General features: G+C 55.2%; 1 protein-coding gene across 5 annotated transcripts in view; it reads left to right on the top strand.

Annotated features, from left to right (window-relative positions):
• Positions 1–16,973, top strand: part of CALN1 (calneuron 1) — a 172,294-nt gene that overhangs the window by 41,182 nt on the left and 114,139 nt on the right. For all 5 annotated transcript variants that reach the window (XM_071448254.1, XM_071448255.1, XM_071448258.1 and 2 more), the window contains one exon: positions 3,836–3,960. In XM_071448254.1, the coding sequence (XP_071304355.1) occupies positions 3,836–3,960 (125 nt within the window). The remainder of the gene's footprint in view (positions 1–3,835; positions 3,961–16,973) is intronic.

Genomic DNA, 16,973 nt, shown 5'->3' with positions numbered 1-16,973 from the left:
CAGCAGCACAGGGATGGGATCAGCAGCACAGGGATGGGATCAGCAGCACAGGGATGGGATGGGATGGGGTCAGCAGCACAGGGATGGGATCAGCAGCACAGGGATGGGATGGAGGTGCAGCACAGGGATGGGATGGAGGTGCAGTACAGAGATGGGATGGAGGTGCAGTACAGAGATGGGATCAGCAGCACAGGGATGGGATGGGATGGGATCAGCAGCACAGGGATGGGATCAGCAGCACAGGGATGGGATCAGCAGCACAGGGATGGGATGGAGGAGCAGTACAGGGATGGGATCAGCAGCACAGGGATGGGATGGAGGAGCAGCACAGGGATGGGATCAGCAGCACAGGGATGGGATCAGCAGCACAGGGATGGGATCAGCAGCACAGGGATGGGATGGAGGTGCAGCACAGGGATGGGATCAGCAGCACAGGGATGGGATGGAGGTGCCGCTCACTCCAGTGTGGTTTGAGTGTCCCAGGGCTCGCTGGGCACTGGGAGCAGCAGCCACAGGGAAGCTGCAGGAGGTTTCTGTGTTTCTGACCTGGATGGACACTTTGGCTGCATTCAAAGTGAGCCTGTCCCAGAATCCCAGACTGATCTGGCTGGGAGGGACCCACCCAGTGCCACCCCTGCCACGGGCAGGGACACCTCCTGCTGTCCCAGGCTGCTCCAGCCTGGCCCTGAGCACATCCAGGGATGGGAATGCCAGCCTGGACCAGTCTGGCTGTGCCAGGACAGCCCTTTTACCCCTGACAGGCACCTACATATTCCCAGGAGCTTTAATGGATCCCCCCCTAAGGGCTTTCCCACTCCAGTGCTTTGGAGCTCTCCCCCACCTGCCCCTCCTGGGCCCCTTTTTGCTGTTTTCTCCCCATTTCAGGCTTGGCTTTGGCTGCAGGTTCCTGCCTGAGGGTGCTGAGGGTTCCTGAGGCACAGCTCCACATCCCTGGGGGCCTCTGGGCCCCTTGGAGCATCCCTTGTTAGAGCTGAGAGGTGCTGGATTCCGGGGGCTCTGCAGGGTTTCTGCTGAATGATGTTACAGCTTTATACCCTAATATATCTGGGCAGCAGAATTTAATCCAGGATTTCTCACTCCAGGGTATCATGGCTCTCCTCCAGCACTAAAACACACCACAGGATCCAGGTAGGAGCTGATTTTCAGCTCTTCAGCCCTCAGGGGAGAGGCAATGTCTTTTTTTTTTTAATGGTTGTAGGAGCTAAGGCTGTGCAAGTGATTTCAGGAATGCTTTAAACCCATGGTGAGCTGCTATTCCATCCGTGGCTGGGCTCAGGGGGTGCAGGGCTGGGGTTTCCTTCACCCAGGGGCTGGGCCAGGGGTGCCAGAGCCCAGGCAGCCCCATGGGCTCACTGAGTGTGCAGGGCAAGCTCCCCCAGGGGAGACTGGAACTCCTGTGATTTGAAAATTCAGTGCAATTGCTTTTAGTGCTTCTTGGGGCTGTGCAAGGGTTGGACTCGATGACCCCTGTGGGTCCCTTCCACCCCTGTGCTTACCCTTGGGGTGATTGTCCAGAGAAAACAGGAGCTGGTCACTGCCTGGATGGTTTGTGGTGGGGCTGGGAACAGGTGAAGGTGGTGCAAGGGGCTGGAAGTGTCTCTGCAGTGAAAGCAGAGCTGGCATTGCCTCTGAGTGTCCCTTGGCCAGGTAAAATTCCCATTTTAGTGCTGAGCAGGTGTCAGAGGGAGCAGCGTCTCAGAGTGGAACCCATGAATTGGCAAGGGCTGGGAAATTACAGATGTGCCTAATGAAACAGAACCCCTTGTTTATGTTTCTGATGTGCTGCTGGAGCAAACTGGCTCCCAAATAAAAATACTTAAAACTACGATTAGGATTTATTTACATAATTACTGCCAGGGAAATTCCTGGAGCGTGCTGAGCAGTGCAGGAGGAGCCTCCTGCTCTCCCTCTGTGCTTTCCTGCAGGTTGGTTTGCTCCTGGGGGGTCTCTCCAAGCTCTTCCCAGCCCAGGGAGCAGGAAGGCTTTTGTTCCCACTGAATCCATCTGCATTGTCTGCATCGTTGGGTTATTGGCTGAGGCACAGCCAGACCATCCTGGTGCTGCTGAATGGAGCAGCATTGCAGAGCTGGCACCTCCTCCTGGGCACAGAACTGAGGGTGGGCTCTGAGCAGCCCCTGCCCTGTGCACTGAGGGCCCTGGGGGCTTCCAGAGCCACTCCCAGCCTGTCCTGGCCACCTCCAGCCCCAGGCAGTCCCTGGCCAGCTCTGGGTGGCTCTGATGATTTATTTCTGCTGGAAATGTGCAGCCCAAAGCACAATAGGCCTGGGATGAGGTTGTGCTGATTGAATCCAGCCCTGGGCATGAGAAATCTTCCTCTTAATATTTCAATTGACTTTGGCAAACTCGCCTCCTCCTCGTGCCTCCTAAATCACAGGGTGAGTGCTGCTGACAGCAATTCCCACTCCTGTCTGGGCAGTGCCTGCCCTTCCCTGGGCTGGCACCTGTGGGGTTTGCAAACACCTCCCTGCTCCAGCCCCCCATGCAGAGGGATTTCTCCTCAGCTCAGACCTGGGAGATGGGAATGTTCTTTGTGGGGCCCTGCTCCAGTGTGGATGTTCTCCTCTCAGAGGGGTCTGCAGTGACAGCACCCTGCTCAGGGTGGGTGGCTGGGCCCTCTGAGGGGGCTGCATGCTCCAGGAGGGGTCTCAGGGGTGCCAGACCCTTCCCTGCCCTTTGGAAGTTGTGCTGCTGGGCAGCACTTGGGGCTGCCCCTGGATCCCTGGCAGTGCCCAAGGCCAGGCTGGACAGGCTGGGAGCAGCCTGGGACAGTGGGAGGTGTCCCTGCCATGGCAGGGGTGGTTCAGGATGGGCTTCAAGGTCCTCTCCAACCCAAACACTCCACAATGCTGTAACCTGTTCCCTGCAGGTCAGTGCAGAGCCCTGTGCTCTCTGTAATCATTACCAAGGCTGAACTCTGCAGGCTCAGTGCTGGGCAATCCTGTTCCCCAAGGCTCCACTGCTCTGGCTCCCCTCACTCCTCTCCAGCAGCCAGAGGCAGGAGCTGCTTTGCTGTTTGTTCCTTCAGCCTCAGAGCCCAGCTCTGAGCTCAGACCACCCCTCTCACACCCACCTGGGCTGCTGCTCCAGCCCTCTTGGGTTTGGTGTTCCTGGAATGGCTCCCAAGGTATTAAAGTCTCTTTTTCCCCAGCCCCGTGACTGCAGAAGAAGTTGAGATTCCTCAGCTCTGGTTTTCAAGGTTGTTTATTTTCTCTTATCTGTTCCATTCTTTCTCTGACCTGCTGAGATCTGTCCAGCAGGTCGGGTTGTGGCACAGCCCCTGCCCTTGGGGTGCTGTTGGCTTTTTATACTGAGAACTGTGTGTGCTTTATTTACAATAATTTCCCAATACCCATCACCTATGTTAGACAGTCTGTCTCTACCCTAAACCAATCCAGAAGTGTCACCATCACAGCAAAAGATGGAGGACAAGAAGAAGAAGGACAGGACATGCCCAGATTCCTCCATCTTGCCTCTTGGACCCCCATTCTAAATCCCCAAAATTCTACTTTTTCACCCTGTGACAAATTCACTATCATTCTACTCAAACTCTTGTGGCTTGTAACTCTTCACACAAAGTTGGTAATTGTTTCTATGGGCTAAAATCAAAGGCACAGGTGTTTGTGACTCTGTGCCAAGGTCCCTGTGCCCCTGCCAGGGTCTCGAATCACCCAGGGCAGCCAGAGGAATGTCCTGGGCTCTGACACAGCCCCTGCTCCAGGCCAGCCTTTGCTCCATCCCATGAAACAAAGGTAGATAACCACAATGACCCTCTCTTTTCCTGTTTTGGTGGCAGGGAGAAGATGCCATTCCACCATGTGACAGCTGGCTTGTTGTACAAGGGCAATTACCTGAACCGCTCGCTCTCGGCTGGCAGCGACAGCGAGCAGCTGGCCAACATCTCTGTGGAGGAGCTGGATGGTGAGTGCTGCTGGGCTGGGCTGGGCTGGGCTCACTGCACCTTCCCCTGCTGCAAGGACACAGTTAACTGGGAAGTTATTGTATTTGCAGGGACCCCCATGGCAGGAAGGAATGATGAATCTGACTCCATGTTCTCAGAAGGCTGATTTATTATTTTATGATACTGTATTATATTAAAGAATACTAAACTAAACTATACTAAAGAATAGAGAAAGGATTACTTACAGAATGCTATAAAGATAATAATGAAAACTCCTGACTCTCTCCAGAGTCCCGACACAGCTTGGCCCTGATTGGCCAAAGAGTGAAAACAACTCACAGCAGAATGCAATGGAACAATCACCTGTGGGTAAACAATCTCCAAACACATTCCTCATGAGCACAACACAGGAGAAGCAAATGAGATAAAATTGTTTTCCTTTTTCTCAGAGACTCCTCAGCTTCCCAGGAGACAAATCCTGGGCGAAGGGACTTTTCAGAAAACTTCTTCACAAGAAGTGGGATGGCTCAGCAGATCAGAAACACAGAGAACACCCCTGACCAAAGCTGTGCTGGGAGCTATGGAGTGATTTTAGTCTTAGCTTTTGTCCTTCTGCAGCTTTTTGAAATATTAAGTCTGCATTTTATGGGTAAAATGAGAAAATTTAGGGTCATACTGCCCCAAAGATGTCTTTAGCCTTCCCTGGGGCCCTGCAGAGCTGAGTGTGTTCTTCACACCAAGTCTCATTTGCTTTGAGGCCTTCCCAAAGGGAGGTTCCTCTCCATGTCTCAGTGTAAGAAGATGCATGGAGGTGGCTTGTGGCTTAAGAAGAGCTTTAAAATTCCATTTTCCAGATCAGTGGTAGGGAGCACAGAGCAACCCTAGTCTGGCATGGGCCATCAGGAAGGTTGTCCACATGTGCTGCCTGGAGGATCCCATCATTCCCCCTGCAAGCTGCTGCTGTTAATCCTCTCTGCCCTGGCCTGGGATGTGTGGCCAGGTAGGGTTCCAGGTCCCCAGCTGGCTCAGGGGGGAAGGTCTCTTTTGTAGAGGATTTGTGGCTCACCAGGGTCATTTCTGAGTTAAATAATTAATGTTGTTGAGTATTGTGGAATGTATTGGAGCTCTTGGTTTGCTTTCCAGTGGACACTTGGTACAAGTCATGGTCACAATCAGGGGCCTCCATGGAGAACTTTTTGAGGGAAGGATCAAGGGAAGGGTGCAAAGTGGAACTGGACAGGCTGGAGGCATTTTGGAGCAACAGGAGGCCAACATTTCTGACCACCCTGTCCCTTTTCTTGTGTGCTTTGGTAAATCAAACCTTCATTTCCCAGCCTTTCCACCTCAGAGCCTTTGGATTTGGGTTTGTGAGCTTTACATGAATTTAGCTCAGGTACCAACAGTGTTTTCCTCTTTCCAGTGAGGGTGTGAGGACACAGCTCAGGTGAGAGACAGCCTGAGAAACCACTTCAGTGCAGCTTAGCCCAGACCCAGGAACCCCAGCACTGCCAAGGTCACATTCTGGGCTCTTGCCTGGAGCTTGGCTTTCAGGTTTGAGTTCAGCTGAGCTGAGCTGGCTCAACCTCTCCTCACCCCAGAGACGCCAAGAGCATGGCCAGGCACAGCTCTGGCCTGTCCTGGTGGGGTCAGGGGGCTGCTGAGCACACTGAGGTGGGAGCAGCTCCTGCAGCTCACTCCAAGCACAAACAAGGATCTTCTGTCAGGGCTGTCCCCATTAAAGCACGGCTGCTGGAATTGCCTGCTAGATTTGCAGAGACCTGCCAGGAGTGGCTTCGAGTGGCCCCGGGGCTGGAATCCCTGCCAGGGCCGGGCAGGGCTCGGGGGATGCTCGGGGGATGCTCTGTTCATCCCTGCTCTGCTTCCCCCGTCCCGTCTGCATGGAAACTGGGCTGGGGCAGGAAACCGGGCTGGGCTGGGTCAGAGAAGGGAAATGGATTGGGCTGGGTCAGAGAAGGGAAGGGAACCGGGCTGGGCTGGGCTGGGGCAGGGAAGGGAACCGGGCTGTGCTGGGTCAGAGAAGGAAAGGGAACCGGGCTGTGCTGGGTGCGGGAAATGGGCTGGGCTGGGTCAGAGAGCCGGGCTGTGCTGGGTCAGAGACCCTGGTTGTGCTGGGTGAGGGAAATGGGCTGGGCTGGGTCAGAGAGCCGGGCTGTGCTGGGTGCGGGAAGGGAGCCCAGCCCCGATCCTTGCCCTGCTGTCCCGATGGCCGCGGGAGGAGCTGCAGCCCAGCCCAGGCCAGCCCCGGGAGGATCCGCGCTCCGGAGTCGCGGATCGCCGCCGGTAATGAACGGCAAATGAGGGAGAGGAGGAGCCGCCCCCGGGAAGGAGCAGCCCAGAGCTGCCAGTCCGTGTCCCACCGCAGGGGCCGTGCCGGGATCGCTGCCTCCCCTCGCTCCGGGAGCCTGGACACAGCTCTGCACCTCAGCATCCATTGAGTCCCTGTCTGCCGAGCACGGGCTCCAATGAAGGTCCTTTCTTGTCCACACCCCTCTTTGTGCCTTTGCCGTGAGGATGCCCCAGCTCTGGGACAGCTCCGAGCTCCACCTCAGCTCAGTCTCCACCTGCACACACGGCACCAGATCCATCCGTGTCTGAAAAGCCAGGGCAGCAGAAGAAGCTGGAGATGCTTCTCCATGTGCCAGCAGTGTTCAGCCTCTGGAATTTATATTTAAAATGAAGTCAGCAGTCTCCATCTCCCTGTGTTTTGTCTCTAATACCAGATCAGTGCCTGACTGTGCTGGTAATTGGGAAGGTTCACTGCCCAAACCCCAAACAGAATTAGTCTTTCTGCCTTTAAGCATAAACTGTCTGAGGATGAGTAACAAAATGTTCTTCCTTGAGAAGTTAATGTCAGGCTATTGGAGCTCTGTGGATGGATCAAGCTGTGAGAGCTCGATGCCAATAACAGATTTGCATTTCATCTTCCAGGCTGGGGAAGAGATGCCAAAATTCTCCTTGGTTTCTTTTTCAATGAGGTTTTGGTCCTGAGGGAGTTCCAGCCTATTGAGAAATTCCAGTCACACAGATTAAATTATGATAAGTTTGGAGCTGGAGGAGTCACTGGGAATTTTCTATAACGTTCCTCTGCACTCAAGGCTCCAACAAGTGCCTGATCTGTTGGGTTCTTTCCAGCAGATTTCTTTTTTTTTTTTCTGTGTCTGGCTCTGTGTGTGTCAACACTGTTCCCTTGGGAAGGGTTTCTGGGATCCTGCAGGGGATGGTGCTGCAGCCCGACCCCACTCCCAGCTCATCCCACAGGGAATAGCCAGGAGTTCTCCCTGATTCAGCTGCAGCTGGGGGCTGGAGGAGAACAGGGAGATCAGGAGATGGAAAAGAGCTCTGATTTCAAGAGATGTAAGGGGAAAGAGCCCAGGGCTTGGGGTGAGCACTCAAAGTGCTGCTCTGCCTCTTCTCTGAGAGGTTATTCTCCAAATGAATATTCAGAATCCCAAAATCCCAGAATGGTTTGGGTTGGAAGGGACTTTAAATTCCATCCAGAGCCACCCCTGCCATGGTCAGGGATGAACTCCCACTGTCCCAGGCTGCTCCCAGCCCTGCCCAGCCTGGCCTTGGGCACTGCCAGGGATCCAGGGGCAGCCCCAGCTGCTCTGGGCACCCTGTGCCAGGGCCTGCCCACCCTGCCAGGGGACAATTCCTCATTCCCCATATCCCATCCATCCCTGCCTCTGGCAGTGGGAGCCATTCCCTGTGTCCTGTCCCTCCATCCCTTGTCCCCAGTCCCTCTCCAGCTCTCCTGGAGAGAGACTGCAAGGGGCTCTGAGCCCTCCCTGGAGCCTTCTCCAAGTGAACAATCCCAAATTTCTCAGTGTGTCTCCATAGGGGAGGAGCTCCATTCCCTTTATCAACTTCACACCTCCAACAATTCCCTGTCCTCCCCATGCTGGGGACACCAGAACTGTGTCCAGTTTCCCAGGTGAGGCCTCAGCAGGGCACAGGAAGTTTTTCCCTGTGAAGCTTTCCTGACCTGCAGCAGCCATCTGCCATCCCCAGCTCTGCTCTGGTTCTTCCCACACTGCAGGAGCAGGGGGAGGCAGGAGAGGAGGGGTCACTCTGCTCATGGGGGTCCATTCCCAGCAGCAGGTTTGCTGTTTGTGGGGCTGGAGTAGTGTGAGGGTGTTTGGGAGCTGTCACAAAGGGAATTAACTGGCCCAGAGCTAAATCAGGAGTTGCTAACTCTGGGTAAATAACAGAGCTGGAAGTGGCAGAGCCAAGGGGCTCAAGGGCTGGGGGGGCTGCAGCCCCAGGAGCAGGGCTGGGGACACTCTGGGGACACTCTGGGGACACTCTGGGGACACTCTGAGGTCACACACCCCTGGTAAAATGGCCCAACATCACCAACACAGCTGTGCCACCCTACCCTGCCTCTGAAAGCCAGCCCAGGTCTGGAAGTGGCACCATAACCTGGCTCTGAGGGACTGGAGGGGTCTGGGGTGGATGTTAGTGCCATGTGCTTGGAGGTTTCTGTGCATGAAATGATAAATCCAGGCTGGGAGGGGCTGTTTTACACAGATTTTCTGGCTCTTGTTGGTTGACATGAAATCATGGCACAGTTTGTGCAGACTCTGAGCTTTCCACGTCCCTTTCAAGGCAGCTCCTGTCCTCACGTTCTGAACCACCAGGAGTATTTTTAATAAAAAATGCTGGATGGAAATAATCATGTCAAGCTTGAGTCATCCACCTCCACAGGCACTATCTAAAGGGTATTGTCAGGAGGGAAAAACATTTCCAGAGTGGGAATGTGACAAATCTCACCTGAAGGAAGGCACATGCATGATAAGCAGTCTTGGGGGAGATGCAAGTGGGGCCTTGCAGAGAAACCCAAATGTGAAGCATGGCAGCAGCATTTGTCCAGGCAGACATCCCAAAAAATCCTCACCTGAGCCAGGTGCCTTGGGAATCAGCAGGAGGAAATGTTGCTGCAGGGCAGTGCTGGCTTCTGGTGCCTCACCCAGGGAGCTCCTGCCTCAGGTGGGGCTGGGGTGTCTGTGGGGTTTCTTCTAGACTGGGGGAGATTTTTGGGCTTTATACAGAATCCCAGAATCACCAGGTTGGAAGAGACCTTCAAGACCATCGAGTCCAACCCAGCCCCAACACCTGAACTCACCCCTGGCACCCAGTGCCACATCCAGGCTTTGTTAAACACACCCAGGGATGGGGACTCCACCACCTCCCTGGGCAGCCATTCCAGAACTTTATCACCCTTTCTGTGAGAAACTTCTTCCTAATATCCAGCCTGTATTTCCCTTGGCACAGCTTGAGGCTGTGTGCTCTGGTTGTGTCAGTGCTGCTGGAGACAGAGCCCAGCCCCAGCTGAGCACAGGCACCTTTCAGGAGCTGTGCAGTGACAAGGTGACAGCACAGCCCCTAAGGAGGGTGGCAGTGCCAGGGCTGGGCCTGGCTGAGCTGCAGGTGTGAGCAGAGCAGGCCAGGGCTGCAGGAGCTTGGCATGCAGGGGAACACAGGGCAGGAACGGGGGGCTTTCCCTCACCAGGAAGCTTTTCCATCCTCATGGTTACAAACCACAGCAGGTGCCTGAGTCCTGCTGCTTCTTCCCAGCACCTCCCCTCTGCCAGCAGCTCCTGGCTGGTTTCTCTTTCCTGGCTGGAGAAGACATCCCTGAGCAGCTCCTGAGTCACTGGAAGCAGCTCCTGAGGGAATTTCGGGGTCCTGGCTAAGTGCTGCTGCACATGGAGTGGGATCAGCACTGGCAGTAACCTAGGCAGGGCCAAGGGGCTCAGGGGGCTGCAGCCCCAGGAGCAGGGCTGGGGACACTCTGGGGACACTCTGGGGACACACACCCCTGGTAAAATGGCCCAACATCACCAACACAGCTGTGCCACCCTACCCCTGCCTCTGAAAGCCAGCCCAGGTGAGGCTGTCCCCCTCCTCTGGTGACACCTCTGGTGACACTCCTGGGTGCTGGGAGCCCTGGCAGGGAGGGGCCGTGTCCTGCAGGGCTCTGTCACCAGCCAGGCTCCTCTGGGGCTGTTATTTGGCACAGCCCTGGGAGCCAGGAGGCTGGGGCTGCTCAGAGCTGGGGCTGTGCTGTGTCCAGGAGAGCTCAGTGAGGTTCCCTGGCTCAGGCAGAGCTGCTGTGCCCCAGCTCCTGCCCCTCTGCAGAGGCTGAGCCTTCCCTGGCACTGCCATCCTGCAGGTGGGCACTGAAGGGAGAGGGGAAAGGACAGGGAGGGTCCCTCCAGCCTCCCCTGTGGGACTGACTGGTGTTATCTTTGTGTGCCAGGTGGGATCCAGGCAACAGGAGCAGGAACGTGCTCAGGGAGGAGAGCCAGGGGAGAGGCATTAGTCAGGGCTGAGTCATGGACAGCAACAGGCTGAGCCTGCTGGGCTCAGGGAGGGGAAAACACCTGGAAAGGAAAGGAAAAAGGAAAAAGGAAAAAGGAAAGGAAAGGAAAGGAAAGGAAAGGAAAAAGGAAAAAAGAAAAACAAAAAAAAACAAAAAACAAACAAAAAAAAAAAAAAACAAAAACAAAAAAAAAAAAAAGAAAAAAAGAAAAAAAAAAAGAAAAAATTGTCCTGGGCTAGGAGATGCTCTGGACATGGATCCCTGCACAGCTCCCCAAGAGCTCAGTGCAAGCCCTGCAAGCACTCATGCAGTGCCTGGGACTGTGTAAAGCTCATTTGCTGTTTCCCAGAGTTCTTCCAAGGGAGGTTCATCCCCAGTGTTGTGCTGTGAGTGGCTGGAAATGGAATTATTTCTGTCTGCTATTGAGCTGTGATGGGGTTTTGTGTCCCTGGATATCAAACTAACAGCACCATGGCCAGGCTGCTGGGGACAGGAGCAGCTCTGTCTGTCCCTTCTGCTGAGCTCCTTCTGCCAATTTTCCAGCTACAGCTTGGAATTCCAGAGTGGATTTCCTTGAGACTTGGAAGTTCCAGGTATGGAGCAGCCTCCCTAAAGAAATGATAAAATCTGGTGCAGTGTTAATGTTCTGAGGATTGCAGAATGCTAGAAAGGTTTAAGCTGGAAGGGACCTCAAATTCCATCCAGTGCCACCCCTGCCATGGCAGGGACACCTCCCACTGTCCCAGGCTGCTCCCAATGTCCAGCCTGGCCTTGGGCACTGCCAGGGATCCAGGGGCAGCCCCAGCTGCTCTGGGCACCCTGTGCCAGGGCCTGCCCACCCTCCCAGGGAATTCTGCAGGAATTCTTGGGCTGTAGGTTCCCATTTGCTCCAGACAGTTCCTGGATGGGGATGGAGTGAGTCCCTGTCCCTGTCTTTGTGACAGCCCAGCCCTGGGGAGGCTGCAGGGATCCCCCAAGGCAGAGGTTTTGGGGTCACTCCCTGTGCTCTGTCCCATCAGGAGTCTCCAGCATTGCTGGCAGCTCTGGCTGAGGGGAGGCCCTGCCCAGCACAGCTCCATTGTCCTGAGCTCCTTTTGGGAATGCTCCCTGTGGCAGGGGGGTCCTGTGTGCCATAGACACTTCCAGCACCACCAGCATTCCCTCAGCCTCCAGGAGAGCTCTTTGTCCCTGGAATTGGCATCACTTCCCCACAGACAGGCAGGGCAGTGTGTGCACAGCCAAAGGGTGGGAGCACTGGGGGTCTCAGAGGAATCCCAGGCTCTGAGGGTTTGAGCTCCTGCCTTGCCATCAGGACCACTGGGGCTGGGGATTGTAGGAGCATGGGGGGCAGGATGGTGGGGATGGATGGAGAGCAGAGATCTCTGCAGCCAGGTCAGGAACTTGGGGTTTATTGCAAAGGGCCTGGGGCAGGGCCCTGCTGGGAGCTGCCAGGCACAGCTCAGAGCAGGACTGAGAGAAGAGAGGGGCAGAGAGGATGAGAGGGTAAGAGAGTAAAAGGGGTAAGAGAGTGAGGTTCCCGTTCCAATACAATAAATCATCTTCTGTGCTGAATTCTCACTAACCAATCTAGTACAAGATACAAATCCTACAGCATTTACATACAGCCTATAAGAATCATTACATTACCACACTGTGTTACATTTTAAACCCTAAAAACTCCTCTTTGGGCCCCTTCTGCCAAGCTGTAGGGTCTGCTCTGCCCCTTGGGCCTGTCTGCAAGCAGAGGGTGTTGTTCCATCTAAAGGGGATCACCTTCAGCTGGCCATGCCATTGTTTTCCAGTTGTTCAGTAACTGAGGGATCTCAAAGCTTGCTTTCATTTCAATCTCGCTTATAGTTTCCATATTCTCCAAATCTTTTTGCCAGACAATCATATTTATAAGGCTTTCCTGTTCCATCTTCCCCAACAGGGGATGAGCTCTGAGCTCTGGAGCTTCTCAGCAGGAGGGTGGCAGAAAGCTTCCCCCACCCAAAGCTTTCTGCCCCCCTCCATTCCTTATTTTGGAATGGAAATACTTCTTCTACTTCCACAACAAGAAGCATTTCCATTCTCCTTTACACCCCAAGCCCTGCACAAGGAGGCTGGACTTTGGCAGGTTGATTTTCCAGGGGGACAAACCCAGCCTTGGGAAGGGCTCAGGGCTCTGCTCCCCCTGTCCCACACCCTCTGCCAAGGGGAATGTGTCACCTGCACTCCCTGCCCCCAAAATGCAGGAACAGGCAGCAGCAGCATCTCCAAGGAAAGAGTCCTTGCAGCAAGAGAGCACAAATAAAATGGGATTGGCTGCCAACAAATTAAAATGACAGGGACACCATCTGGACAACAATTAAGGGGATGGTTTGAGCTCCAGCTATGCTGACACAGTTTGGGAACAGGCTGGTGAGACAGGGAGCTACTGGGGGGATATTCAGATATCCTTGGGCAGGGCTGGAGGACTCCTGGATTACTCTAGTGGAGATGGAGCCTGTCTGAGCTGGAAAAGGATGGATTTGGGGAGAGGGATCCAAACAGTGCCTGGGTGCAGCTCCTTTTGGGTGCTCTCAGCAGAGGTGCTGCTGAGGCTTTGGTGCTCCCTGGCATTCCATGGATCCTGCCAGGCTGATGCTCCTGTGGCTGGGAACTCACTGCCTGTGTCCCCTCTGGACATGGTAATGGAGCAAATCCACATCAGGAGCTAAACTGCCCTAACAGGCATTTCAATCTGGCTGTGACACATTTATCCAATTTTTAATAGGGATTTTTAATTTTTGATGCAAGCTCCTAGGCTGGATCATTAATTTTACAAGTCCTTCAGTCCCTGGTGTTAAAGCTGGGTTTAGCAAGTCCCTGCTATTGCAGGAAATGTTCCTGGATGCAAACAGGGCTCTCATCCTCACCTGCTGCCTTATTGCTCTGCTGGGCTGTGGCACTGTCTGGGACAGGGCTCCTGCAGCCCAGAGCTGGGGCATTCCCTGGACATTCCCTGGACATTCCCTGGACATTCCCTGGACATTCCTTGGACATTTCTTGGACATTCCCTGGACATTCCCTGGACATTTCCTGGACATTCTCTGGACATTCCCTGGACATTCTCTGGACATTCCTTGGACATTTCTTGGACATTCTCTGGATATTCCTTGGACATTTCTTGGACATTCTCTGGACATTCCTTGGACATTCCTTGGACATTCCCTGGACATTCCTTGAACATTCTCTGGACATTCCCTGGACATTCTCTGGACATTCCTTGGACATTCCTTGGACATTGCTTGGACATTCTCTGGACATTCCTTGGACATTCCCTGGACATTCCTTGGACATTCCCTGGACATTCTCTGGACATTCTCTGGACATTCCCTGGACATTCCCTGGAGGCTGAATGCCTCAGTGTCCCCCATTTTCCAGGAGGGGCAGAGCTGTGGATTCAGGGAGCTGTTGGTGTGTTGTGCACACCCAGCCAGTCCCAAACACCTCATTCCTGCTGGCCCAGCTCCCAGGGATCCCTTGGGACGGGGTCAGTCTGTCCAGAGCTTCTTTCCCTGGCAAAGGGAGGCATCAGTTCCTGCTGAGGCTTTTGGGGCTGGGCAGGGCTGGCAGTGCCACAGGGACAGATGTGGGACATCCCTCCCACCCCCTAAAGGGCCTCTCCTTGGGATCAGGAGGGAATTGTCCCAGCCATCCTGGCCACAGGAGAGAGGCCCTGGAGAGGCCTCAGTGCTGCAGAAGGCACAGCAGCCCTGGGGACTCGAGTTGCTGGTCCCCAGCTGAAAATCTCTTGGGACTTCTGCTGGTCAGAGTGACTTTGAGATGTGTTAGAAAGTCTCTTTTTCTAGTCTGGCAGTTGAAGAAGGAGGCAGAACTCTTCTATTCTTGTTCTTAAGGTTGTTTATTGTTTCTTATCTATAAAATTCTTTCTCTGGCCTGCTGAGGTCCATTCAGCCGGACAGTCAGAGGCACTCTGCCTGCCCCAGGGTGGTGTTATCTTTTTATACTAAAAACTACATGTACTTTATTTACCATAACTTCCCAATACCTATCACCTATGTTAGACGGTGAGCTTCTACTCTAAACCAATCCAACAGTGCCAACATCACAGCAGAAGATGGAGGCCAAGAGGAAGAAGGAGAAAGGCTGGACACACCCAGATCCCTCCATCTTGCCCCCTGAACCCCCATACCAAAAACCCCAAAAAATCAATTTTTCACCCTGTGACAAACTAATAATTATTCTACTTAAACTGTTGTGGCTTGCAGATCCTCATATAAGGTTGGTAATTTTTTCCATGGGTCATAATCAAAGTCACAGGGGTCTTGGGCTCTGTGCCAGGGTCTCTGAGGCCCCTAGCAGGGGTTCAGGCAATCCAGGACAGCCAGAGGAATGTCCTGAATTCTGACAAAAATCCCTCTGAAAAGCCATTTCTTCCCATTTAACTGCACAGGCAGAGGCACAAACCTGCCCTTTTCCCTGGATTTGAGCTGCCTTAGGCATCCCTTGGTGGCACTGAGTGCTGAGCCAATGGCTCACTCTTTATTTCAGTTCCTGGGGCCTCTCTCAGTGCTCAGGAGCTCAGGGAGGCTGGACAAGGCTGTGCAGGAGCTGGCACAGGGAGGGCTCTGGGGGGTCCCAGCAGGGCAGCCCTGGGTGCAGGGCCCAGAGCAGGGTGGGCAGAGGGGCCTGTGGGGCTGCCAGGCTCTGCCCACTCAGACAGGGTCTCAGAGCTGGCATTTGCAGATCCATCTTTAATTGCCCTGATTCAGAACCCTGCAGGGCCTGGAGGTGGTCCTGGTGCTGGGCTGGTGGGGCAGTGCAGTGCCAGGTGTCCCTGGAGCTGTGGGGACAGGGATTCCAGCCAGGAGGTGACATCCACTTCAGCACACCAGCTGTAACCAAGCCCAGCCCAGCAGAATGCTGAGAGCAGCCTCCTCCCCAGGCACAAACCCCTGCAAAACCCCACTGATCTGCACAGGGGAGCATTCAGGAATAGGTTTCCCCCTAAATAAGAGGGTTTGGGGGTTGGGTGCACACTGGAGAAGCAGAAGGGCAGATCCCTGCTCATCCTTCACTGGGATCTTTTGGCTGTCACTGATGTTTCTGTGCCTCAGTTTGCTGGGATTTGGGGAGGGGGAGAAGCTGCCCCAGCCTTGGGAGCTGTCCCAGCCTCTCTGTGGCTGCTGCTCCCCACCAGCAGTGGCTGTGCCTGGACTCCCCAGTGCCCCTGTCCCTGTGGTCCCTGCTGGTGACACGGGGGTGGCACCAGGTCCTGGCACAGCGCTGCTGAGGCAGTGGCAGGGACAGAATCCCAGTGACAGAGAGGGTCTCACCTGGTGCCTTTGCAGGGCTTTCTCCAGATGCTGCCCCTGGAGCAGAGCCTTTGGGGTCAGCCCCAGGTGTCCACATTGGTGCTCCTGCTTTGGGGTGGGTCCAGAGCCCCTGGCACTGCAGGATCCCAGCCCTGCTGCTCCAGGGAACATCCAGCACCCCCAGGGCTCTGCTGGGGACACTGCAGTCCTGTCCCCATGTCCCTGTGGGCCACAAAGAGCCTTTCCTGTCCTGAGGAAGTGAGCAGGGTGTGGAGCCAGCAGAGGGGTGTCAGCAAACTGGGAATTAAACCTGGGTGTCCTCTCCTCTGGCTGGATCAAACCTGGGTGTCCTCTCCTGGTTGGAATCCTCTGTTTGCCAGCTCCCCTTGCCCAGCCGTGCCTCCTGAGACACCTCAGCTCAGCTCAGATGGGAAGAGGTGCCAAGGCTGGTTTCATGAGCTGGATTGTGCAAGGATGCTCCCCCAGGGGCTGCACTGCATGTTCCCAAAAGGGCAGAGCTGGGGGAAGCAGGAGAGGAGGGGAGGAGCAGGGGGGATGTGCCCCAGGGCATGGGGCAGGATGGGTGGAGGGAGCAGAGGGTTTGGAGCTGGGGAGGAGCTGAAGGAGCTGCAGCCTCCAGCCTTGGATCTGCCGTTCCCAGAGCCCTGTCCAGCTGTCCCTGGAGCCCAGAGCCTGCAGGCAGACAGGCCCAGGGGCCAGGGATGGAGCAGGAGCCCAGCAGGCAGGGCTGCTCTCCCACCTCTGATCTCCTGTGCATCTGCAGGAGCCCTTGGAAGTCCAGCCTTGGGCACCCATCCATGGGGTGCCCCTCTGCCAGGGACCCTGGTGCTGCCAGAGCTGGGCAGGGCTGCAGGGCCCCCACAGGGCTGTGAGGGACAAGGATACTCTGGGAACAGCCCCCTCTGCTTCCTGATCCAACCCTGGATACCAGGAGGGCACAGGAGCACAGGGAGTGTCCAGGGGCACAGGGAATGCCCAGGGGCATCGGAAATGTTCATGGGCACAGGGAATGTTCATGGGCACAGGGAATGTTCATGGGCACAGAGAATGCCCAGGGGCACAGGGAGTGTTTGGGAGCACAGACAATGCCCAGGGGCACAGGGAATGTTCAGGGGCACAGGGAGTGCCCAGGGGCACAGGGAGTGCCCAGGGGCACAGACAATGCCCAGGGGCACAGGGAGTGTTCATGGGCACAGGGAGTGTTCATGGGCACAGGGAATGTTCAGGGGCACAGGGAGTGCCCAGGGGCACAGACAATGTCCAGGGGCACAGGGAATGTTCAGGGGCACAGGGAATGTTCAGGGGCACAGGGAGTGCCCAGGGGCACAGACAATGCCCAGGGGCACAGGGAGTGTTTGGGATCACA

This window comes from Agelaius tricolor, unplaced genomic scaffold, assembly GCF_023055355.1.
Source record: "Agelaius tricolor isolate 1412-34295 unplaced genomic scaffold, bAgeTri1.0.p SCAF_25, whole genome shotgun sequence".
NCBI lineage: Eukaryota > Metazoa > Chordata > Aves > Passeriformes > Icteridae > Agelaius > Agelaius tricolor.
The sequence above is the reverse complement of the archived record's forward strand: the minus strand, read 5'-3'. Positions and strand labels throughout refer to the sequence as shown.